Below are 24,997 nucleotides of genomic sequence, written 5' to 3'. Positions count from 1 at the left end.
AAGTCTTAATTCCAGTAACAGTCTAGTCCGAGTTGCTCCCCACAGGTTATATGCCAATGCCATGGCTGCTTCACACGAGAGACTGCAGCATCTGTGGATTTTGGCGTCTGCAGAGGGATCCCAGACCAATCCCCCACAGATACACACCACTAGGGATAGATATACTCTTAGGACATTTTTCCCCTGTATATATGGTTTGGCACATTTATTTCTACTTGGGTTCCGTGTTAGGGTTTGCTTTTTTCCCTTTCCTTGATTTTTTGGAATGCATATGTTACGTAGGGGTGAAGAGAAAACAAATCATAAGTTACCCTCTGAGCCAAAGCCTGCCCTCCCAACCTGCCCTCTGCTCAGCCCGTCCTCTATTGGCTGCCGTTTCAACAGTCCCTGGACCTTTCTTCCTGCGTTTTTGTAAAGATGAACAAAAATGTATTTACATGCATTTCAATTTCCCCTTTTTTAAGTTAGGAAGAAATGTACTCTGTAGAACTATTTCTTGCCTGCCAGCATCTAGCGCAGGGCTCTGCCATCTCTGTGAGAGAAATGGCACCATGTTTGCAACTTGAGTGGTGCTACTGTCGGGGGCTACCAACACAATGGCCACCAGGCCCAGCACCAGACCCATCAACACCCTCATGAACAGACCCATGCACACCCTCAAACTCCAGTGCCAACAACTTCGCAAGCTGGCAGATCACTCGAGAGGATGCGAGGTCCTCACACATGCGGGTTGGCCCTGGGCTGCTCCCCTGCCTGTGCGACGACTGAGCCATTCCCGTTTCTGATAGGATTTACAGCCGATGCTACAACCTCTCTCGCATGTCTCTTCGTGAACCCACAAAGGAAACTCTCCAAAGTGGGATTCTGATTCCAGGGCAGATGTGCAATGTTCTCCTGCAAGTGATTCCAGTTCACATTTCTGCCAAATGTGAAGAATCACAAGTTCTCCATCCGCACTTTCATCACTGTCAGGCATTTCTGTGTGTGGCTTTCTGTTTTGAGAAGTCGCTATTTTTGCCCCTTTTTTTTCTGTTGGAAACTTTTCAGTTTGTCTTTATCTCATTGACTTGTGCAAGTTCTGCATCTCTCCTGCGAATGTTACAAACACCTGTGCCCTTGCTCTGTGGTGTGGGGCCTGAGGGGCCCACTGTGGGCCCAGACCTCCGGGGTCACTTCCAGCTTGGCCACTGCCTTTCTTCTCTTTTGCTGCCCTGCCCACCCCCTTCTCTTTCCTTTTTTGTAGCCATGCTAATGTGGCCTTTACCACTTCTCCAATTGCTTCAGCAGTCCCAGAGAGCAGTCAAAGGGCTTCTTAAAAGCAAACCCTGTAAGAACCCATTAGTGGTGTTCTGTGGCCCCAGGATGATCCGCAAAATCGTGCTGTGGCTTGCAGGGTCCCACCTCCAAGCTCATATGTGCCATTCTTTTTTTTTTTTTTTTGACAGGCAGAGTGGACAGTGAGAGAGAGACAGAGAGAAAGGTCTTCCTTTTCCGTTGGTTCACCCCCCAATGGCCGCTGTGACCAGCGCACCACACCGATCCGAAGCTAGGAGCCAGGTGCTTCTCCTGGTCTTCCATGCGGGTGCAGGGCCCAAGCACTTGGGCCATCCTCCACTGCATTCCCTGGCCACAGCAGAGAGCTGGACAGGAAGAGGAGCGACCAGGACAGAATCCAGCGCCCCGACCAGGACTAGAACCTGGTGTGCCGACACCGCAGGCAGAGGATTAGCCTAGTGAGCTGCGGTGCTGGCCACATGTGCCATTCTTTTCCCCATCCTCCAGCCACAGGGGTCTCCAGGCTTTTCCTGACATGCCACTGCCCTGCGTTGGGGGGGTGGGAAGGATGGGGGAGGTCTCTACCATCGGCCAAAACCCTCTCCGGCTGACCCCATACATCGGCTGGCTTGCCCATACGGGTTTCTGTGGCTCCCTGGCTCTCCTTTTCCACCACCTCTCTTGATTCTTAATGATTTTATACTCACAGATCTGCAGCTACCTGAATGCTGGTGTTTTGTGCTTAGAGATTAGAAATGCAAGGACTCGGCCGGCGCCGCGGCTCACTAGGCTAATCCTCCGCCTAGCGGCGCCGGCACACCGGGTTCTAGTCCTGGTCGGGGTGCTGGATTCTGTCTCGGTTGCCCCTCTTCCAGGCCAGCTCTCTGCTGTGGCCCGGGAGTGCAGTGGAGGATGGCCCAAGTGCTTGGGCCCTGCACCCGCATGGGAGACCAGGAGGAAGCACCTGGCTCCTGGCTTCGGATCAGCACAGTGCACCGGCCGGGGTGGCCATTGGAGGGTGAACCAACGGCAGAAGAAGACCTTTCTCTCTGTCTCTCTCTCTCACTGTGCACTCCGCCTGTCAAAAAAAAAAAAAAAGAAAAGAAAAAAAGAAATGCAAGGACTCTACCTGCCTCACAGGCGTTGTTATCTGCATATTTCTGTGAGTCTAAGCAAATTAGTATTTTAATTATGAGTCCCAGTATGACTAAGCTTTGCCTGCGTTTTCTCGCGACACAGCTGTCACTGAGCTAAAGGACTGGCTAACAGCCTGGAGCCACTTGCTTCATTCTGGCTGACAGCTACATGGGAAATGAAATTGTTCGGGCTCAGGACTTTTCCCTCCAAGGTATACATCTGGACACTGAGCCAACACACCTAGGAGGACAGTAAATGCCAACGTCTTCAGACCACGTCTGGGCTGCATCTGCTGGACTGCGGAGCCCGTCACACGCTTGCCAACGCCGCGACAGCGTCTGCATCTGCCAGCGGCTATCCAGGACACTTGCACAGTTCCATCCATGGGTGCACCGTGTTTGGTTCGTTGCTGTGGTCTGTTCCCGAGTCATGTTCTTTCACCTGTCGTCCCTCTGTTTTCACACAGTGCCTTTGCTTATTGTGCTTTTCTGTGTCCTTTAATCAACTAAGTGAGGAACTACCTGTGCCCCACTTGGCCTCTCAGTTGATTAAGGAAAGATTATAATTTTTCTCTTTGTAAAATGATACACCTTGAGGTTGAAATTGTTACCAGGAATTGGGGAAACTGGGTCCCTTTGGTGTCAGTTTTCCTGCCACAACTCCAGAGGGTGCAGTGGAGAGGAGGGCCTGCAACTGCCTGCCTGTAGTTCCCAGTATGCACGGTGTGAGGCATGGGAACAAGCGTCCGTCCCGGCTCCCACCCACTGTCCCTCCTCGCCTGCTGCATGCTTTGGCTGCCGGTTCCCAGCAGACACGTTGAGAAGACAGTTGTTAATACAGGTTTGGAACAAAGGAAATGCATGGGGCCAAAACGTTTTAAGTGGGGAATTCTCATGTGAAGCTAATCACCGCAGAGACTGCGGCATCACTGGCAAGAAAAACACAGTTTCAAGAAGGACGAAGAGCCCACTGTGTCCAGCACTACCTCCTACCCAAACTGTGGGGCAGCTTCTTGGTGGACAGAAACCCAAACCGCTCCTAGGAGCACACAGAACAAGTCACTTATTTACTGGCAGCAAATAAGGAGACCACGGGGAGTCGTTTTCAAAGCCAGAACTCCTTGAGCAGAGGGGGATGCATGTCTTTTGTCTTAGGGGAAGTGGATACACAGAGGGGGGCCTTGCCATCACAGGTGGGGCTGGGTACAAGCTCACACTGAGACACACATTCTGCAGGGAAAAAAGGCTTATTTCAGCTCACAGTGGAGGTTACAGGATGGGACGACCCCACAGTCTGCTGTCTGATGGAGGCGCGGAGGTACAGCCACATGGTGAAGCAGCAACAAAGAGAATGCCGAGGCTAACCTGGAGTTCAAAAAATCAAACCTTCTGGGAGACCAACCTCCGAGGGCATGCTCCCAAAGACCCCCACTAGCCCTGCCTCGAAGCTGCCACCCGGGATCAAATATCCAGCTTTAATCCATCAACCATGAAGACATCAGAGTTTAAACATCTGCGTGAGTTTTGGGGAGACAAATCCTACTCAATTCATAACAACTAGCATTATCATGCACACACCATCACTGTTATAAAAACAGTGAACTCCTGAGAAAAACAACATTCGTGATTAACTACAGGTCACATGAAAGCACAAATCCATCTCCTCATTTTGAAAGGGGTTGAAATTTATGGAGTTAGGGTCATTGGGTGCAAGTGGGTGAAACAAAGTGACAGAACACGGTGGTACAGAGAACAAGGGTAGGAAAGTCCCCGAGTACAAGCTTTGACAAATCCTGACTTTATACACCTTGTGTGTTCAAGGATGGCTGCTGAAACCTCACTGGAGATCTGTTACACACACACACACACACACACACACACAGCCACAGGCAACTCTTGGGTCAGCTTCAGTCCATCTGTGGGAGCTCCAGTTACAAGGTCAGCTTCAGCCGGTTCTGTAGAGTTTTATCAGGGACCCTGTAAAGATAACTCAGATTTTTCTCTCTTAATTTGTTTTTACCAAAGACAACAATCATGGGATAGCAAGTTACTATGCGATAGGCAGGCAAGTGACTATTATGGGCTGTTGGTACGTTAGGCAGCCAGGGCAAGGGAGAAGGTTTGTTGCCTCTGATGTCAGGGCCTTGGGTTCCCACGCAAACTGTGGATTGAGGAGTAGGCACAGCCTGTGCGGGACTTTGGCACAATGTCCTGAGACTCCTCTGGAAACAAGGGGAGTCCAGCTTTAGGGGACTCCACCGTCACTGACCACCAACACCCCTGGCTTATGCTAACTCTGAAAATTTCCACCCCGCCCCTCAAGGGGCTGGCACTCAGCTGCCACCCTGCCTGGCTGGTTCGGGTTGTGCTGTGGTCCGAAGACACAGGTTGCTGATCACGCTGACTTTTCTGTAGCTGTCAGAAATAAATGATCTACATCCTTGTGCTCACGGCTGATGGAATCCCTGGAAAAGTCGGCACCCCGGAAGTAGGAGGGACATCAGCCAGGAATGCCTGCACAGGGATCATACACCCATCTTAGAAGATTTGAAAAACAAAACGAATACGCCTTGGCCAATGTGTGGCACGTACTTCCAGGACCCCTGCTGTGGGGTTTGTGGTCAGCAGGAAGGGACCCAGCCTCAGTCCCTGCCCTCATGGACCTTTCTGATGGATTTAACCCTGCCTCGCACAGCAGCCACCCTGTGGTGGACGCCATCCTGGCTCCTACTCTTCCTCCTGTCTCCCAGGCACCACTCTCTCTGAGCTCCTCAGAGGTCGGGATGGTGGCACAGCATCGCGCTGGTGGGGACCATGCACCAGTGTGTCCCTCCATTGTACAAAAGGCTCCCCCTCTACAAGCAGCCGAGTGTTTTCCAAATTTCCGCAATGTAAGAGACCCCCAGGTGGTCATCCTCTCTCTGGACCCCAACACAGGTCCAGCGTAAGGCTGCCACGAAGCACACCAAACTCCGGAGTAAGGGTGAAGTAACACCTTGACAGGAGAGACTCCATTTTGGAGCACCTGAGACGCCATCTTGAGAAAGCACCCCCGCCCACCGTGAGACTCTGGTCTGAAACTATGATCTAAGACACTCGGACAAGAGCAGTCCACCACATCACACCTGGCAAGCTGCATCCCACTTGGCAGAGCACAGAAACCCCCTAGCATGATTGCTTAAGCTTGGAAGCCTAGGCTGCACCTGCGTTAATGATAAAAATGTAATTTGTCTATGTCCTACATATGATTTAAACTAATACCTGGATTAATGTCAAGATCATATTTGAAACTGTTAAGATTGTAACTGGTATTATCAAAATTATATTTGATATTAGTTTTGCATAGGTTTTAGGTCAGCTTGACCCTGGTAACCATGTGTTCCCCTCCTGATTTTGTGGTTTTTGCCTTTATAAACCCTGTTGCAGGGCCTGTGCCATGGCTCACTTGGTTAATCCTCCACCTGCAGCACCGGCATCCCATATGGGCGCCAGGTTCTAGTCCCGGTTGCCCCTCTTCCAGGCCAGCTCTCTGCTGTGGCCCAGGAAGGCAGTGGAGGATGGCCCAAGTGCTTGGGCCCTGCACCCACATGGGAGACCAGGAGGAAGCACCTGGCTCCTGGCTTCAGATCGGTGCAGCGCGCCAGCCATGGTGGCCATTTTGGGGGTGAACCAATGGAAAAAGGAAGACCTTTCTCTCACTAACGCTGCCTGTCAAATAAAATGAACCCTGTTGCTTTGGGCTTCGGGGTCGAGAGTTCTTTAGGACATGAGCCCACTCTCCATCGGTGGCAATAAAGGACCGTGAGATTTTATCAATGTGGGGCTCCCTTGTTTGCACTCGCTCAGGTACAACAAGGTGAAGCGTTTATTGGTGGGGAAACAGGACAGACCGGAGGGAGGGGGCGAAGAAGGGAGAAGGAGGGAGAAGGAGGGAGAAGGAGGGAGAAGGAGGGAGAAGGAGGGAGAAGGAGAGAGAAGGAGAGGGAGCGAGAGGGAGCGAGAGCCAGGCCCTGTTAAACCGCAGCCGGCGGGCAGGCCCCGGAAGTGCGCGGGCGGGGCTCCAGACCCATTTCCGGCCGTCTGCGCGGGCGCGGTGGTGCGCGCGCGGCCCCGCGCGGCCGGCCCCGCCCCTGCGCGCGGCCCCACCCCCTCGGCGGGTGCCGCTCGGCCGGAAAGCTGAGGTGAGGCTGTGGCGGCCGGGGCCTGCGGGCCGCGCTCTGCCCCGCGGGGCGGCCGGGGCGAGCCGCGGGGCACGGGGTCGGGCAGGCCCGCAGGACCCGGAGGGCGCGCGGCGCCCGCTTCGGGCCCCTCCGAGGGCCGTGGCTCGGCCGGCCCCGGGCCCGAGCCGCTGTCTCCTGAGGGCTTCGCCGCTGGCCCCCGCGGGCCGAGCTCACCTGGCCGCCCCCACCGCGGGCCGAGCTCACCTGGCCCCTCCGCCGGCCGAGCTCACCTGGCCCCACCGCGGGCCGAGCTCACCTGGCCGCCCCCGCCGGCCGAGCTCACCTGGCCGCCCCCGCCGGCCGAGCTCCGCGGGCGGACGCGAGGCCCGGCGTCCGGAGGAGATGCCGCTGACCTTCCAGGATGTGGCTGTGTACTTCTCCCCGGCCGAGAGGCAGCGGCTGGGGCCCCAGCAGCGGGCGCTGTACAGAGACGTGATGCTGGAGAACTACGGGAACGTGGCCTCCCTGGGTGAGGCTCGCGGGGGTCCGCTCGGGTTCTGTGGACCTCAGATTCCAGCCTGGTGTCTGCACACTCCGCGGGTGCTGAGTGAAGTCCCCGGGGGAGGCGGGCCTCTCAGCCCCTGACCAGTGCACGCGCCTGGAAGCCCCTGGGGGCAGTGCCCAGTCGCAGCTCCCCAGGCCACACCAGCTCACGCAGCGTCCTCGCCTTCGCAGGATTCCCTGTGCCTAAGCCGGAGCTGATCTCCCAGCTGGAGCAAGGGGAGGAGCTGTGGGTCCTGGACCTTGTGGGTGCTGAGGATCCAGAGTTCTTGAGCTGCTGGACAGGTGAGAGTGGGTGGGAGGCCAGCCCGGGGGCCTCCCAGCCCTGCCCTCAGAGGCTCCGAGGAGGGCTCAGTTGGGTGGCAGAGCCCACAACCCTCGCCGGTTCCAAGAGCGGTCTCAGACTGACACAGCCATAGTTTTCCTAATCAGTATTTCTAGTCATGACCTTCAGTTTTAATGTAACATACTCCTTTCCTTTTGATGGCAGCCATTGGTTCTCTCCCATGTCCTTTCTCTCCTTCACCTCCTCTTCGCCCCTCAGTCTTGTAGTATTGTGTTGAGTGCGAACCTGCATTCTATTGAATCTGCTTCTACTGCTTCGTTTCATATTTGACTCCCAGCCACTGAGAAGTCAGTATTCTACTATGCTCCAACTTTTCATGTCTGGCCCAGGTATTTGTTGAGTGTATTGTTGCTGTACTGTCAGAGCGTATACCCCTTCATCGCTCATGTTACCACCTTCATTATTACTTTACCTCTGCAGTGAAGTCCCCGAAGATGTCTCCATTATGTCTTGGTTGGCTGGAGATTGTCTTCTAGAAGTTTCTGAAGAAAGGCTCTTGTGAATTATAGATCCCAATTTTGTGTACATTCAAAGTGTCTTTTTTTTTTTAAGCCTTTGGTTTCTATAGGTAGATGTTGATATATTTCTTCTTATAGATATTTAAATTTATGAAGTTATTTTTCCAGGTATAGCTTTAAGTGCACCTTACCAGTTCTTAACATATTGTATATTCATTAATATTGAATTCAAAATATTACCTAATTTTTCTTGTAGTTTTCATCTCTGATGCTATTTAGAAGTTGGTATTTTTCTAATTATCTTATTATTATTAATTTGCCACTTAATTTCAGTGTGGTCAGAGAACATACTCTGATTTCATGGTTTTCACATTTATTGGCTCTTGTTTTAGGACCCCAAATATGGCCTCTCCTGGGAAATATACCATGTCCACTTAAAAAAAAGGGGTATTCTGCCATCATATGGTATATAAATATCAGCTGTCTCAAGGCAGTTGATGGTGTTTTCCAGATCTCCTGTGTCTTTGCTGCTTTTTCATCTAGTTTAAGTTGCAGAGGGAGACTGTTAAAATACAAAAGTATGTGAGATTATCCTCTCCCTTTTTCAGTGTCTGCTTTATGACTTTTGAAGCTGTTATTGGCTCATTCACGTTCCTAAGTATCATTATCAGAGATAAGAGGACCTGTCTTTATCTCTGGTAATACATTTTGTGTTGAAGTCTATTTTCTCTAATACTAACATAGCTTCTCCATCCTTTATTTATTTATTTGGAAGGCAGAGTTACAGTGAGAGAGAATTTAATCTGCTGGTTCAATCCCCAAACGGCCACAACGGCTAGGGCTGAGCCAAGCCAAAGCCAGGAGTCCGGAGCTTCTTCCTGGTTTCTCATGTGGGTGGCAGAGGCCCAATCACTTAGACCATCTTCCACTGCTTTCCCAGGCACATTAGCAGGGAGCTGGATTGGAAGTGGAGCAGCCAGGACATGAACCAGCATCCATACGGATGCTGGTATCACAGGCGACGGCTTTACCTGCTAAGCCACAATGCCAGCCCATCTCCATTCTTATTAAATTTACTGTTAGCATGGTGTATCTTTTTCATCTTGTAAATTTAAACCTGGGCCTTTAAACTCAAAGTGAATCTCTTGTGGATAGAATGCAATTAAATCTCACTTTTTTATGCATTCTGACAATCCTTGCCTTTTAATTGCCATTAAGGTTTAATGTAACTTGGTGTGGCTCAAAGACACTTGTTTTTATTTTACACATAACTTCTCTTGGTGTTTTAAACTCCTGTCTTCCACTTTCTTGCCTTTATGTTGTACTTCACCAGAAATCTTGTAATCATTCCTCCCATCCTTTAGGTTATGGTTGTTAATGTACTACATGTAAATGCATCTCTAAACTACACAAGAAAATGTTATAATTTTAGTTTTAAACAGTTATAGAGGGCCGGCGCTGTGATGCAGTGGGTTAATGCCCTGGTCTGAAGCACCGGCATCCCATATGGGCACCGGTTCAAGTCCCGGCTGTTCCACTTCTGATACAGCTCTCTGCTATGGCCTGGGAAAGCAGTGGAGGATGGCCCAGGTCCTTGGGCCCCTGTGCCCGCGTGGGAGACCCGGAGGAGGCTCCTGGCTTCGGATCGGCACAGCTCCGGCTGTTGTGGCCAACTGGGGAGTGGGCCATCGGACTGAAGACCTCTCTCTCTGCATTTCCTCTCTGTGTAACTCTGACTTTCAGATGAATGAATAAATCTTTAAAAAAAAAAAAAAAGTTATAGATGCACCACAACTTGTGGGACTACATCCTTATAAATCCATTGTAGGTTGAAAATGCACTGAGTACATCGAACCTCCTGAGCATCACAGCTTTGCAACACAGTCCACTGTGGAGTATTGGTTGTTCACCTGGGAGCTGGGCTTGCTGCTGCTGCCCTTCATCATGACAGAATGTGTCATATCACAGTGGTAGCCTGGGAAGAGACCAAAATTCAAAACCTTAAGTATGGTCTCTGTTGAACGTGTATCACTTCTGCATCATTGTCAAGTTGAAAAAACCATAAGTTGAACAATGGTAAGTTGAGTATCATCTGAATATAATTTATAAACAATTCAAAGGGAAAAGGGACAAAACATAGTCTTTTTTTATCTGCATGTAAGGAGCTTAGAAGTTGCCACTGTGTCCTGACAACAAGCATGAAGTTGAACAACTCTTAACATAGTCAGAAGTGAGTTCACAGGGAAAACCATGCCTCCAAAAGGGGTCAAGCAGAGAGGTAGATAAGAGGAATCACAACTTAGGAACAAAAACCTTCCAGGGAACCAGGGCCTGGCTAGGAAAACCTGAACTGATGAATTGCTGGATATTCAGTGTGGACAACGCTGAGTGTTCAAAGCTTCAAGAGACTGTCATATGGGTCTACTACTTTTGTCAGTTTTATCTCCAGGGACTCAACCAGAACCCCACAGTGAGTATCAAAGAAAAGCACCCTTCATGCTTCTGGCCGGGGAAGCAAAAGGGACTATCCTGAATTAAACCCGAGCACTCTGTTCTTAGCAGGGTCTGCCCTCAGAAAACGTTCTTGTATCAGAGCTTAACCTACTGGGTTTCATCAGAGTCTGCCTACCTGAGGGAAGGGAAATACCCAACCCCCTCCCCTGGAACCACCCTGTCTCACCTTGGGAAAGGGGCTAAGAAACCTGTGTGATGTTTGCAGTCAGGCTTAGGAAAAGCTGGGATCTGGTCATACTGAGAGAATGTTTTCCTGCCCCTACATCTGAACACAGTTATCACTAAAGGCATATTTCCTGCAGTTCCTTCCACCTAGTGCATCATCTCTGCCTATCAACAGAAAATTATAAGGCATACTAAGTGACAAAAAAAAGAATCCAATTTGAAGAGACTGAAAGACCATCAGAACCAGAATTCGATATGGCAGGAATGTTAGAGCTATCAGACCAGGAATTTTTAAAGCTGTGGTTAATTTGCCAAAGGCTTCAATTAAAAACAGATAACATCTAAAAATATTTATAATACAAGCAGAGAGATTGAAATTCTAGGAGTAAAAAGTGCTAGAGATAAAAAAGCAGCATTGCAACAAATGAAGAATAGCTTTGTGGGGCTCATTGATAGACTGGATAGGGCTTTATAGATCACGTTATTTGAAGGTGGACTTGGGTTAGTTGTACATTGGGTTGCAGCCACTAAAAGTTGAAAAGTAAAGTTTGACTTACACTAAAAGAGGAGACAAAATGGAATCCTACATAATGCTCAATTGAAATCACAAAAGGTGGTCGCGCAGCGGCTCACTTGGCTAATCCTACGCCTGCGGTGCCAGCACCCCAGGTTCTAGTCCCAGTTGGGGTGCCGGATTCTGTCCCGGTTGCCCCTCTTCCAGTCCAGCTCTCTGCTGTGGCCTGGGAGGGCAGTGGAGGATGGCCCAAGTGCTTGGGCCCTGTACCTGTATGGGAGACCAGGAGGAGGCGCCTGGCTCCTGACTTTGGATCTGTGCGGCGCGCCAGCCGTTTTAGGGGGTGAACCAAAGGAGGGAGGACCTTTCTGTCTCTCACTGTCTAACTCTGCTTGTCAAAAAAAAAAAAATCACAAAAGGTAAGAGAAGTGTGGAAGAGAAATACAGAAAAAAAGAACAAGGGTAATAAATAGAAAGCAGTAACAGATGTAATATTAACTCAACAGCATCACTCATCTCTTTAAATGCCAGTGGTCTAAATAGTTACACACCAGTTAAACAACAGAGATTGTAAAAGTGGGTCAAAAAGCAAAACCCAATTTTTTTAAACTTTTCTTCATTTCTGGTTCCTTTTTTTAAAAATTTATTTATTTATTTGAAAGGCGGAATTACAGAGGCAGAGAGGGAAGGGAGAGATCCTCTGTTAGTTCACTCCCCAAATGGCCACAATGGCCGGAGCTGGGCCTATCTGGAGCCAGGAGCCAGGAGCTTCTGGGTCTCCCATGCAGGTGCAGGGGCCCAAACACTCGGGCCATCTACTATTTTCCCAGGGCATAGCAGAGAGCTGGATCGGAAGTGGAGCAGTCGGGACTCAAACTGGCCCCATATGGGATGCTGGCACTGAAGGCTTTACTCACTATGCCACAGTGCTGGCATCCCAAGTATTTCTTTTCTATAAGAAACCTGCTTTAGTTACAAAAACACATACAAAGGGGCTGGTGCTGTGGCATAGTGGGTAAAACCACAGCCTGCAGTGCTGGCATCCCATGTGAGTACCAGTTCATATCCCGGATGCTCCACTTCCATTCCAGCTCTGTGCTGTGGCCTGAGAAGGCAGTGGAGAATGACCCAGGTCCTTGGCCCCCTATAACAGCTTGGGGGACTTTGGGAAGGCTCCTGGCTTCAGATGGGCACAGCATTGGCCTTTGAGGCCATCTGGGGAGTGGGCCAGCAAATGGAAAATCTCTCTCCCTGCCTTTGCCTCTGCCTCTCTGTGGCTTTGCCTTTCAAATAAATAAATAAATCTTGAAAACAAAAACAAAAAATGCAGGGCTGGCATCAGTTTGAGTCCTGACTGCTCCACTTTTGATCTAGTTCTTGGCTGTTGTAGTCAACTGGGAAGCGAACCAGTGGATGGAAGATCTCTTATCTCTCCCACTGCCTGCCCTCCCCTTCTATTCCCTCCCTCTCTTTGTCCGACTCTATCATTCTACCTTTCAAATAAATATTTTTTTTCGAGAAGTTAATAGTCATCCAGTACAAATCCACCTGGCTCAATTCCACCTAAGGCTTGAGGAAGAAATTATATCAGTTCTCTACGATCTCTTCCAGAAAATAGATGGAATACTTAATATCTTATTCTGCAAAGCTAGTATTACTATAGCATCAAGTCCAAAAAAAGGTATTATAAGAAGAGAAAAATCACAAACATTTCTCCTGATCAACAGATGGAAAAATCCTCAACAAAAGATGAGCAAATCTGATCCAACAATGAATAAAAATAATTATATACTTGGACCAAGTGGGATTTATCTCAGGTATGCAAGGATGGTTCAGCATTCAGAAATGAATGCAATCCACAACATCAGTTGGTACAGAAAAAAAATTGACAAAATCTAACATCCATTCATGATTCATGATTAAAAATTCAACAGATTAAGAACACAGAGGAACTTTCTTCACTTAGTAAAGAACATCTACCAGAAACTACAGCAAACGTTGTACTTGGGGGCCAACGCTATGGAATAGCAGGTGAACCTGCCACCTTCACTACCGGCATCCCATACAGGAACTGGTTCAAGTCCTGGCTGCTCCGCTTCATATCCAGCTCTCTGCCAATGTGCCTGGGAGAGCAACAGAGGATGCCCAAAAGCTTTGCCCCTGCACCCACATGGGAGACCAAGAAGAAGCTCCAGGCTCCTGGCTTTGGATCATCCGAGCTCTGGCCATTGTGACCAGCTAATGGAAGACTGACCTCTCTGCCTCTGCCTCTCTCTAACTTTGCCTTTCAAGTAAATAAATTTTTAAACAATTAAAAAACAAAACAAAACAAAAAAACAAAATATTGTACTTGATATGAAAGACTTGGAGCTTTCCATCTAAGGTCAGGCACAAAACAAGGATGTCAGCCCACCACTGCCTTGTAAGTCCTAGCTAATGCAACAAGACAAGAAAAAACAATAAATGGTATACATCTGGGAAGAAGGAAATAGCAGTGTTTACAGATACCATGATTGTGTATGTGGAACATCTGAATGAGTCAAAAAGATTTCTGGAACAAATAAATGCTTATGGCAAGGAGACAAGACTAATTTACAAAAGTCAGTCACTTCCCTTTATACCAGCAACAGAGAAGTGGAACTTGAAATTAAAATATATTTATATTAGAACCTCTAATAGTAAATGCTTATGTATAAATCTAACAGAATATGTACAAAGCTTGTATGAGGAAAAGGACTAGATTTTTTTTTTTTTTTTTTTTTTTTTTGGACAGGCAGAGTGGACAGTGAGAGAGACAGAGAGAAAGGTCTTCCTTTTGCCGTTGGTTTACCCTCCAATGGCCGCCATGGCCGGTGCGCTGCGGCCGGCGCATGGCGCTGATCTGAAGCCGGGAGCCAGGTGGTTCTCCTGGTCTCCCATGCGGGTGCAGGGCCCAAGGACTTGGGCTATCCTCCACTGCACTCCCTGGCCACAGCAGAGGGCTGGCCTGGAAGAGGGGCAACCGGGACAGAATCCGGCACCCCGACCAGGACTAGAACCCGGTGTGCTGGCGCCGCAGGCGGAGGATTAGTGTAGTGAGCTGTGGCGCCGGCTAGCTCCACTTTTGATCCAGCTCCCTGATAATATGCCTGGGAAGAAAGTGAATGATGACCCAAGTACTTGAACCCTGGCCCCCCAACATGGAAGACCCAGATGGAGTTCCAGGAGCCTTGGCTTCAGACTGTCCCAGTCCTGGCCATTGTGGCATGGACCAGCAGATAGAAGATTCTCTCTCTCAACTCTAACTCTGCCTTTCAAATAACTTTTTTTAGAAAAGAATAAATATAGTACAGAATAATAAATTCAGTATTGAAGAACTTGCTCTGCCAAATTTCACAACGTAAAAAGCTACATGATCAAGACAGCTCATGAAGCAGAATAGAGAGGCCCAGGATAAGCCCACATGTAGTCTTTTGCGGGGGGGGGGGGGTGTAAAGATTTTTATGTATTTAATTGAGAGGTAGAGTTAAAGACAGTGAGAGGGAGAAACTTGAGTGAAAGGTCTTTCACCTGCTGGTTCATTCCCCAAATGGGCACAACAGCCGGAGCTGGGCTGATCAGAAGCCAGGAGCTTCCTCCAGGTCTCCCACATGGGTTCAGAAGCCCAAGGACTTGGGCCATCTTCCACTGCTTTCCCTGGCCATAGCAAAGAGCTGGATTGGAAGAGGAGCATTCGGGACTCGAACCTGTGCCCATTTTGGATGCCAGCACCACATGTGGAGGATTAACCTGTGCCACAGCACTAACCCCAACACATACAGTCTTTTAAAAGTTCATGGAAGGCCGGCGCCACGGTTCACTTGGCTAATCCTTTGCCTGTGGCGCCGGCATCCTGGGTTCTAGTCCCGGTTGGGGCGCCGGATTCTGTCCCGATTGCTCCTCTTACAGTCCAGCTCTCTGCTGTGGCCCAGGAGGGCAGTGGAGAATGGCCCAAGTACTTGGGCCCCTGCACCCGCATGGGAGACCAGGAGAAAGCACCTGGCTCCTGGCTTCAGATCGGCGCACCGGCTGTAGCGGCCATTTGGGGAGTGAACCAACGGAAAGGAAAACCTTTCTCTCTCTCTCTCTCTCCCTCTCACTGCCTAACTCTGCCTGTCCAAAAAAAAAAGTTCATGGAAAATGTGTGTTATGAAAAAATTATTAATGAGTTTCAAAATTGTTTTTGCACTGCAGTAAACATCTGTTGAAATTATTATTATATTTGAGAGACAAGTATGGATACGCACGTACACACACACACAGTCTGCAACAGCCTGGGCTGGGCCATGCTGGAGCGAATATGCAGGAATAGTCCAGGTCTCTGACTTGTGTCACAATCCAGTGGTGTGTGAGTATCACTGCTGCCTCCCAGCATCAGCAGAAAACCAGTGTTAGGAAATGGGAATTGAACTAAGGCACTCCAGTGTGGGTGCTAGTGTCTTAACCTGTTTCCTGGAAGGTTTATCTGGGAATTCTGTTTTTCCTCGAGCTGTTTGTAGTTCTCTTATCAGTAATCAGCTGATGTTTGCTAAGAGAGCAAAGGCATTTGCCTAGAGAAAGGACAGTTTTCAACTAATGGTGCTGGACATCTACATGCAAAAAATAAATAATCTGGACTCTGAAAAGTTTACTCATTGTGTCTTAGTCTGCAGTGACATAGTCTACTTTTGTAACAAGATGGCAAACTGGGTGCTGAAACAGCAGAAACTTGTTTTCTCACAGCTCTGAACACTGAGGTCATAATGCCAGCATGTCATTTTCTGGTGAGTGCCTGTTCCTGGCTTACAGATGCTGCCTTCTTCTGTACTTGGCTGAGAGGAGAACAACAAGGTTTCTGATACCTCTGATGTGCAGCAGTTCCATCACAAGGACCGACTCTCAAGACCCCTCAAAGGCACTATCTCCTGATGACATTGGTGGCTAAGAGTTCTGAATGTAGCATGGCGAAGCATAGACCTAAATGTAAAACACAAACCTGTAAAGCTCCTAGGTGATAACATAGCAGGAAGTTTGAGTGACCTTGGATTTGATGATGAATTTTTAGATATAAAAGCATGATCCATGAAAGAAATAGTTGACAAGTTTCTGTTCCGCTAAAGGCAACATCAAGAGAATGAGGAGATAGTCTGTAGAATGGGAGAAAATACTTGCAAAGGGCACATCTGATAAATGCTATCCAAAACATAAAAACTCTTAAAAAAATCAAAAATAAGAAAATGAGCACTCTGGTTAGAAGATAGTGGAAAGGCCTAAATGGACACCTGACTGAAGAAGATACGTAGATGACAGGTAAGCATATGAAAACGTGCACCGTGTGCCACTAAGAAATTGCAGAGTAAAAGAACAATGAACTTTCTATTTTTTTTTTTAAGATTTATTTGTTTATTTGAAAGTCAGAGTTACACAGAGAGGAGAGGGAGAGAGAGAGAAGAGTCTTCCATCTGCTGGTTCACTCCCCAGTTGGCCGCAACGGCTGGAGCTGCACCCATCCAAAGCCAGGAGCCAGGAACTTCTTCCAGGTCTCCCATGCGGGTGCAGGGGCCCAAGGACTTGGGCCATCTTCCACTGCTTTCCCAGGCCATAGCAGGGAGCTTGATTAGAAGAGGAGAACCTGGGACTAGAACCGGCACCAATATTGGGTTCTGGCGCTTCAGGCCAGGGTGTTAACCCACTGCGCCGCAGCACCAGCCCCTCTATTTTTTTTTTTTTTTTTTTTTGATAGGCAGAGTGGACAGTGAGAGAGAGAGACAGAGAGAAAGGTCTTCCTTTTGCCGTTGGTTCACCCTCCAATGGCCGCCGCGGCTGGCGCACTGCGGCCAGCGCACCGTGCTGATGCGATGCCAGGAGCCAGGAGCCAGGTGCTTCTCCTGGTCTCCCATGGGGTGCAGGGCCCAAGCACCTGGGCCATCCTCCACTGCACTCCCTGGCCACAGCAGAGGGCTGGCCTGGAAGAGGGGCAACCGGGACAGAATCCGGCGCCCCGACCGGGACTAGAACCTGGTGTGCCGGCGCCGCTAGGCGGAGGATTAGCCTATTGAGCCGCGGCGCCGGCCTCTATTTTTTTAATTTAAAGAAATTTTAGAAGTTTTATTTGAGCGACAGAGTCACAGATAGAGGGAAAGACAGGTCTTTCATCCACTGGTTCAGTTCCCAAATGGCCACAATGGCTGGAGCTGGGTGTATCTGAATCCAAGAGCTTTGTCCAGGTCTCCCACATGGATGCAGGGGCCCAAGCAGTTGGGCCATCTTCTGCTTTCCCAGGCCATTAGTGGAGAGCTGGATCAAAAGGGGAGCAGCCAGGACTTGAACTGGTGCCCATATGGCATGCTGGCACCGCAGGTGGAGGTTTACCCTATGCCACAGCACTGGCCCCACTACACACCTGCTAGAATGGCCAATGTCCACCCCAGTGATGGCACCCAGTGATGGCAAGGATGGGGAGCAGCAGGATCTCTCATTCACCATTGGTGGAAATGCAAAAGGAAGCACCCACTTTGAACATTTAGCAGTGTCCTACAAAACTAGGCAAATTCGTATAATATGACTCAGCAGTTGCACTCTGGCTATTTTATGTCCACACAAAAACCTGTGTACAGATGTTTGTAGGGCCTTTTCATAGTTGCCCAAACTTGGAAGCGACTGACTTGCCCTTCAGTAGATGAATGGGTGAATAAAACTGGTCACCCACACAATGAAATGATATTCAGGGCTAAAAGTGAGCTATCAAGTCATAGAAAGACACAAAGAACTCTTGAGAGCACATTGCTAAGAAAAAGAAACCAATCTGACAAGCTGCATACGTTATGATTCGGACTATAGGACACTGGAAAGGGCAAAGCTATGGAGACAGGGAAAAGATCAGTGTCTACCCAGGAGAGCAGTGAGGGATCACTGACACGGCATGGAGAATCTGGGCTGGGAACTGACCCGGGCGTTGCCACAGGAGAGCGTGTGTCCAGGTCCTGAGAATGCACAACGCCAAGAGTGAACTCCGATGTGAACCAGGTGGGGATGGTCAGTACTACCTCATTCTCTGCAACACATGCCACACAGGAGGAAGCAAATTCTGGGAGAGCTTATGTACCTGTGGGGATCTTGGTACCACCTGCTTGATACATGAACCCAAAAGTGCTCTTTACAAAATAAAGCATATTATTTTAAAGTGATTTGCATTTCTCCTACTTTTCAATCGCAATACTCTTCTTTTTTTTTTTTTTTTAAAGATTTATCTATTTGGAAGTCAGAATTACAGCGAAAGGGAGAGACAGATCTCCCATCCACTAGCTCACTCCCTAAATGGTTTCAGTGGCCAGGGCTGGGCCAGGCTGAAGCCAGGAGCCAGGAGCTTCATCCAGGTCTCCCATATGGGTGCAGGGGCCCAAGGACTTGGGCCATATTCTGCTGCTTTCCCAGGGATATTGTCAGGGAGTTGGATCAGAAGTGGCACACCTGGGGCTCTGACTGGCACCCATGTGGGATGCTGGTGTTGCATGGGGTGGCTTTACCCACTATGCCACAATGACTGCCCCAGAATTGATTGATTTATTTGAATGGCAGAGTGATGCAGAGATCTTCCATCTACTGGTTCACTTCTCAAGTGGTGACAACGCCTTGGGCTGGCCCAGACTGAAACTGCGAGCCTGGAACTGCATCCAGGTCTCCCTTGTGGGTGCAGGGGACCAAGTGCTTGGCCATCCTCTGCTGCTTTCTCAGGCACGTTAGCCTGGAACTGAATCAGAAGTGGAGCAGCTAGGGCTCGAACCAGTGCCCATATGGTTTGCTGGCATCAAAGATGGTGGCTTTTTCCATCTACACCATAATGCCAGCCCCTCTTTATTTTTGAACAATTTTATTTATTTGAAAGCTTGAGAGACAGACAAAACAATCTCTTATCTGCTGGTTCCCAAATGCCTGCAGCAGCTGAGTCTGGGTGAGGCCAAACCCAGAACCAGTAACTCCATCTGGGTCTCTCACTTGGGTGTCAGGGACCTAAATACTTCGAATTGTGAGTGGAGCCGAGATTCGAACCCAGGCACTCTGATATGGGATGCCGCCATGTCAGGTAGCATCTCTACTGCAGTGAATAAATGCTCCCCTCCTCCCCTGCTTCATTCCTGGTTTTGATGAAGGGCTGGTGCATGTTTTGTTTGTTTTTTTGACAGGAAGAGTTAGACAGTGAGAGAGAGAAAGGTCTTCCTTGCCATTGGTTCACCCCCCCAAATGGCTGCTGCAGCTGGCGCGCTGCGCTGATCCAAAGCCAGGAGCCAGGTGTTTCCTCCTGGTCTCCCATGCGGGTGCAGGGCCCAAGCACTCAGGCCATCCTCCACTGCCTTCCTGGGCCACAGCAGAGAGGTGGACAGGAAGAGGAACAACCAGGACACAATCCGGCGCCCCAACTGGGACTAGAACCCAGGGTGCTGGCGCCGCAGGTGGAGGATTAGCCTAGTGAGCCGCGGCGCCGGCCCTGTAATTGATCTTGCTGCTGTCCACATTGCTCATTAAGTCTGGTTTTCACCTGACTGATGTGTAGTTCTATTCTTTATATTTTTCTTGCATTTAATATATTTTAATTGAGACACAAAAATTGTACATTTAAATGTACTTTGTGCTGTTTCTATATATTACACATTATTCACTGTATAATGTTTAATTAGGGTAAATATATCTCAGACATTTAAGATTTCTTTCTGGTGAAAACCTTCACAAAGTCCTTGCTTCCAGTTTTTTTTTTTTTTTTGAATAAAAATATACATGATTTATCATTATCTATAGTAACACTGCTGTGTGCCAGGTCACCAGCATGTCTGTCAATCAGCCTGTTTGCATCCAGCTCTCCCCCTCCCTCCCCAGCCTCTGGCAACCATCATTATAGTCCCAACTTCCATGAGGTCAATTTTTGAAGGTTTCAGATACGAGTGACATCATGGGATATTTGTTTCTGTGCTTGGCTTATTTACTTAATAGTGACTTCCAGTCCATTCCTGCGTAGCCAGTGACAGAGTAGGAAGTGTCCCATTGTGCATATGTAGCATGTTCACTTCATGTGTGCATCAGCTGATGGACATGCTGGGTGTTTCCATTGCTGTGCTGTTGTGAGTACTGATGGACACGTTGGGTGTTTCCATTGCTGGGCTGTTGTGAGTACTGGTGGATGTTGAGTTGGATTCGTTCTGAGAGGAGGAGCATGGTGGCTGCAAGAGGCACGGAGTCACCATACAGACCCCGGGAGTTGGGTGAAAGCAGGGCAGACTTGTTTATTCAGTTGGTACAGCAGCTTATATAGCTGAGGCAGCCAATCTGGTCAAGGGGCGGTTTATGACCTAACCAATCATAGCCTGTTGCCAGGCAGGCTTCGTTGCCATGTGGTTTCTGAAGCCACCCAATCACAGCCTGTTGCCAGGCAGGCTCTGTTGCCAGCGGCCATCTTGGCATGGCCTTCTCATTCCACCACAGACGGACACGTCGGGTGTTTCCATCGCTGGGCTGTTGTGAGTACAGATTTCGCTTCCCTTCTGCAGATGCCCATGAGTGGAATTGCTGGGTCTCACAGTGGCTGTCCTTACGTTCCCACCAGCTTCTCCGCATCTCCACCAGCACGGTTCTCTTTTGTGGGGCAGTATCTCCTTGTGGGTTGGCTTCCCTGGTGCGTAGTGATTTTGACCATTTTTTCATATACCCATTGGTGGGTTGTATGTCTTCCTTTGAGAAGTATCTGTTTAGATCTACTGACCATGTTTAAATTGCATGATTTAGGCCTTTTTCTTCCCCCCTCCCTCCCTCCCTCCCCCTCCCTCCCTTCCTTCCTTCCACCTTCCCCCCTCCCTTCCTTCCACCTTCCCCCCTCCCTCCTTTCCTCTCTCCCTCCCTCCCTCCCTCCCTCCCTCCCCCTCCCTTCCTCTCTCCTTCCCTCCCTCCCCCCTCCCTTCCTCCTTCCCCATCCCTCCCTCCCTTCCTCCCTCCCACTCCCTCTCTCCCTCCCTCCCTTCCTCCCTCCTTCCCTTCCTTCCTTCCTTCTGTTGAGTTGTTTGAGTTTCTTATATGTTCAGCTGTTAATCCTTTGTTAGATGTGTCAGATGTGTCACTTGCTAATTTTTCTCCTGTTCTGTAGTTATCTCTTTACTGTTTCCTTTGTTGTGTGGAAGCTCTTTAGTTTGACATAATCATGTTTGTCTATGCCTTTGCTATATTTTTTAGACTTGATCCAGAAATTCCTTACCCATTCCAGTGTTCTGAAGTATCTCCTGTTTTCTTGTACTAGTTTTAAAGTTTCAGGCTTTACATTTAGGTCTGTGACCCCTTTTCAGTTGATTCTTGTGCATTGTGAGAGATATGGGTCTAGTTTCGTTCTATTAGTGTGATACCCAGTTTCCCCAGCACCATGTATTTAAAAGACTGTTCTTTTTCCAGTGCATGTTCTTCACACCTTTATCAAAAAATCAGTTGACATTAGATATGTAGGTTTACACAAACGGTCTCTGTTCTAGTCCATTGCTCCATATGTCTATTATAAAAATACTACATTGTGGCCGGCACCGCGGCTCACTAGGCTAATCCTCCGCCTAGCGGCGCCGGCACACCGGGTTCTAGTCCCAGTCGGGGCGCCGGATTCTGTCCCAGTTGCCCCTCTTCCAGGCCAGCTCTCTGCTGTGGCCAGGGAGTGCAGTGGAGGATGGCCCAGGTGCTTGGGCCCTGCACCCCATGGGAGACCAGGAAAAGCACCTGGCTCCTGGCTCCTGCCATCGGATCAGCGCGGTGCGCCGCTGCAGCGCGCCAGCCGCGGCGGCCATTGGAGGGTGAACCAACAGCAAAGGAAGACCTTTCTCTCTGTCTCTCTCACTGTCCACTCTGCCTGTCAAAAAAAAAAAAATACTACATTGTTTGAAGTATCATAGCCTTATAGTTTTTCTAAACTTTTATTTTCATTTCTATTTGAAAGGGAGAGAGATCTTGCATTTGTGGGTTTACTCCCCAAATGCCTGCAACAGCAGGGTCTGGCCAGGCCAAAGCCATTAGCCAGGAACTCATTCCAGGTCTCCCATATGGGAGCCATCACTTGTTGTCTCCCAGGTGCACATTAGTAGGAAGCTGGATTGGAAGCAGAGCAGCTGAGACTTGGCTCGGGCACTCTGACGTGGGACGCAAGTGTCCAAGGCAGCGTCTGAAGCACTGCACCAGATGCCCACCCTGAACTATATTTTAAATCAAACAGTGCGATTGTTCCCGCTCTGTTCTTCTTGTTCAACATGCCTTTGGCTATTTGGGATATCTTTTAGTGCTGCCCAATTTTCAGTGCTGTTTGACAGAGATAGCTCTGAACCTGTAAATTGCTTTCAGTATTAAGGATGTCCACTCTCCCCTCTTGTATTCAACGTGGTACTTGGAGTTTTATCTAGAGCAATTCTGGAAGAGAAATAATGGGCACCCAAATGGGAAGAAAGAAGTCAAATAGTAACTTTTTGCACATGACATAATCTTATATATAGAAAATTCCGAAGATACCACCAAAATATTGTTAGAACTAATAAATGAATTCAGCAAAGTTGCAAGATACAAAGTTGGTGTGCAACAATCAATAATATTGCTATATACCAGTAGCAAATTATCTGAAAAAAATCAAGGAAGCAATCCCATTTCCAGTAGTTACAAAATATTGAGTAAATAAATAACTAAATAAATAACATATGAGTAAGTCTAGCCGCAGCAATCAACTGTTTCTACACTGGAAATTATAAAATTTTGATGAAAGAAATCAAAGAGGATACAGAGAAAGGGAAAGACAGCCACTGTTGGAGGACTGTTTAATGTTCACTCTGCTAGATACTTGTTTAGCATCTTTATGAATGAAGAGCAGGATCCACATGCCTCTGCACCCAGGTCCCACTGTGCAGCTAAAGCAGCCACGGAGCCGCGTCAGTGCTCTGTTGCTGGATGGTCTCAGCTCATCACCTGTAAACTCAGCACCCACAGGCTCCAGGGTGTGCATACTGTTCCTCCAGGCTCCTCCTCACACTGCGACAAGAGCGTCATTAGCCCATTTCCAGCAGCAACTGCCTGAGCGCCCTGGTCATGACCACTCATCTGTCCAGGCTCCAGCTTTGTTCCCAATCTCTGCCTGCCTGCCTGAGCACTGGGAATGCCCTGTTGACCCCATCTTCCTAGCCTGATCCTCCAAGCACCCGACATGTGCCCACTAGTCATTTTCAAAGTTGCCTCTCCATTTCTTTTCTTTTTCTTTTTCTTTTTTTGACAGGCGGAGTTAGACAGTGAGAGAGAGAGAGAGAGAGAGAGAGAGAGAAAGGTCTTCCTTTTGCTGTTGGTTCACTCCCCAAATGGTTCTCCCGGCCGGCGCACTGTGCCTATCCGAAGCCAGGAACCAGGTGCTTCCTCCTGGTCTCCCATGTGGGTGCAGGGCCCAAGCACTTGGGCCATCCTCCACTGCCTTCCAGGTCACAGCAGAGAGCTGGACTGGAAGAGGAGCAGCCGGGACAGAATCCGGCGCCCCAACCGGGACTAGAATCCGGGGTGCTGGTGCCACAGGCGGAGGATTAGCCGAGTGAGCCGCGGTGCCGGCCCGCCTCTCCATTTCTAGGAGTAGTTATAGTAGCAATCCCATCCTCAGCAGTTTTCTGTATTACTCAGGTTTTGTCACAATAACAAAATGCCTGCGGCAGCCTAATTTTACATGGAAATTGGTACTTTTTGTCTCACATTCTGGAGGCTCACAGCTCCGGATCAGGCACCATTCGTTCACCCTCCAGTGCCAGCATTCTCTCTGGCAGAGTCTCAGTTACCAGAGATGGCTGGAACAGAGGCTCTGGTCTGCCCATGAGAAAAACACTGTAGTCGTGAGCACGATTGGCAGTAAGCAAGATCACAGTGTTCAGTGACGAGAACACACCTGGCCAGCCAGGAGGGCATCGCAACAAAGAACTGACCCGCAGGACAGTCAGAGGTGGGCATGGGCCCACCATTCCTCGTCCCCAACCCCCGTTCATCTGGAACATTGCAGGGTGGGAGGCTCTCTGGGTGTGGAGCTCATCACAGTGTCATTGGGCCAAGTAGCACCCTCAGCCCCATCCCTGCTCCACCCCATGCCCATCTTGTGGTTGGGAAGATTCCTGTGAAGTGGCCCCAGAGCAGAGCTGGCATCCCCTACAAGGATACTGGACACTGGCAAGACTTTTGCTGGCTTCATGGGTTCTTCCCTCATGCAAACACAGGAACTTCCTACTTTTCTACAGTCCTCTTCCATACAGAGGCTAATGTCTACCTTCCTACCCAGCGGTATGGTGTGGAGCATGCAAGTCTGCCTATATCTGTCTCCTTATAAAACCAGCAGGGTCAGCCACGAAGCCTCCACTTGCTGACCTGTTCAGATCGGGTCACCTCCTAGAGGCCTCACCTCCAAATGTCAGTCACCCTCCTAATACCATCAATTTGTGACTTTGGAGTTTAAGCTTCTTGTTTTAAAAAAAAAAATATTTGAAAGGAAGAATTAGCGGGAGAGACAGATCTTTCACCTGCTGGTTACTCCCAAAATGGTCTCAAAAGTTGGGGCTGGGCCAGGCTGAAATCCAGTAGCCTGGAACTCCAGTCAGGGGTCCCACATGAATGGAAGAGGCCTACCCACTTGAGCCATTTTGTGTTGTTTCTCCAGGCATATTAGCAGAGAGCTGGACCAGAAGTGGAGCAGCTGGGATTCAAACCTGTGCTCATATTGGATGCCAGCATTACAGATAGCAGCTTACCCTGCTGTGCACAATACCAGCCCCAAAGTTTAAGCTTCCACATGAGTTTTGGGGCCAAATATTCAAACCATAGCATGTAGTTTTCCAGTACAATCCTAAAGA

The 24,997-nt window shown here is 49.0% G+C and overlaps 1 protein-coding gene and 1 long non-coding RNA gene across 12 annotated transcripts in view; one reads left to right on the top strand and one right to left on the bottom strand.

The window, feature by feature from the left end:
- The first annotated feature begins 6,840 nt into the window (after positions 1-6,840).
- The window catches only part of LOC103346188 (zinc finger protein 251), a 33,746-nt gene continuing 15,589 nt past the window's right edge, over positions 6,841-24,997 (top strand). For 4 of the 11 annotated variants that reach the window (XR_016236647.1, XR_011389373.2, XM_070075679.2 and 1 more), the window contains exons 1-2: positions 6,841-7,100; positions 7,307-7,417. Coding sequence is in view for 6 of the 11 variants with exons in the window: in XM_070075679.2 (XP_069931780.1) it covers positions 6,974-7,100; positions 7,307-7,417 (238 nt within the window). In the remaining 5 variants the exon portion in view is untranslated. Of the gene's footprint in view, positions 7,101-7,306; positions 7,418-9,764; positions 10,013-12,856; positions 13,028-13,063; positions 13,472-20,494; positions 20,636-20,665; positions 20,791-24,997 lie in introns of those variants that run through there. The other 7 variants (XR_016236648.1, XM_089336580.1, XM_089336583.1 and 4 more) reach the window with 7 other exon arrangements.
- Positions 16,623-19,355, bottom strand: LOC149126369 (uncharacterized). Its single transcript, XR_016236657.1, has 2 exons — positions 17,200-19,355; positions 16,623-16,838 (listed from the first exon to the last, which is right to left on the bottom strand). It is a non-coding gene; the product is annotated as an uncharacterized LOC149126369 (long non-coding RNA).

The sequence above is a fragment of the Oryctolagus cuniculus genome, chromosome 6 (assembly GCF_051225735.1).
Source record: "Oryctolagus cuniculus isolate XC-2025 breed Fujian yellow rabbit chromosome 6, ASM5122573v1, whole genome shotgun sequence".
Classification (NCBI taxonomy): Eukaryota; Metazoa; Chordata; class Mammalia; order Lagomorpha; family Leporidae; genus Oryctolagus; species Oryctolagus cuniculus.
This window is presented reverse-complemented; position numbering and strand designations above follow the sequence as displayed.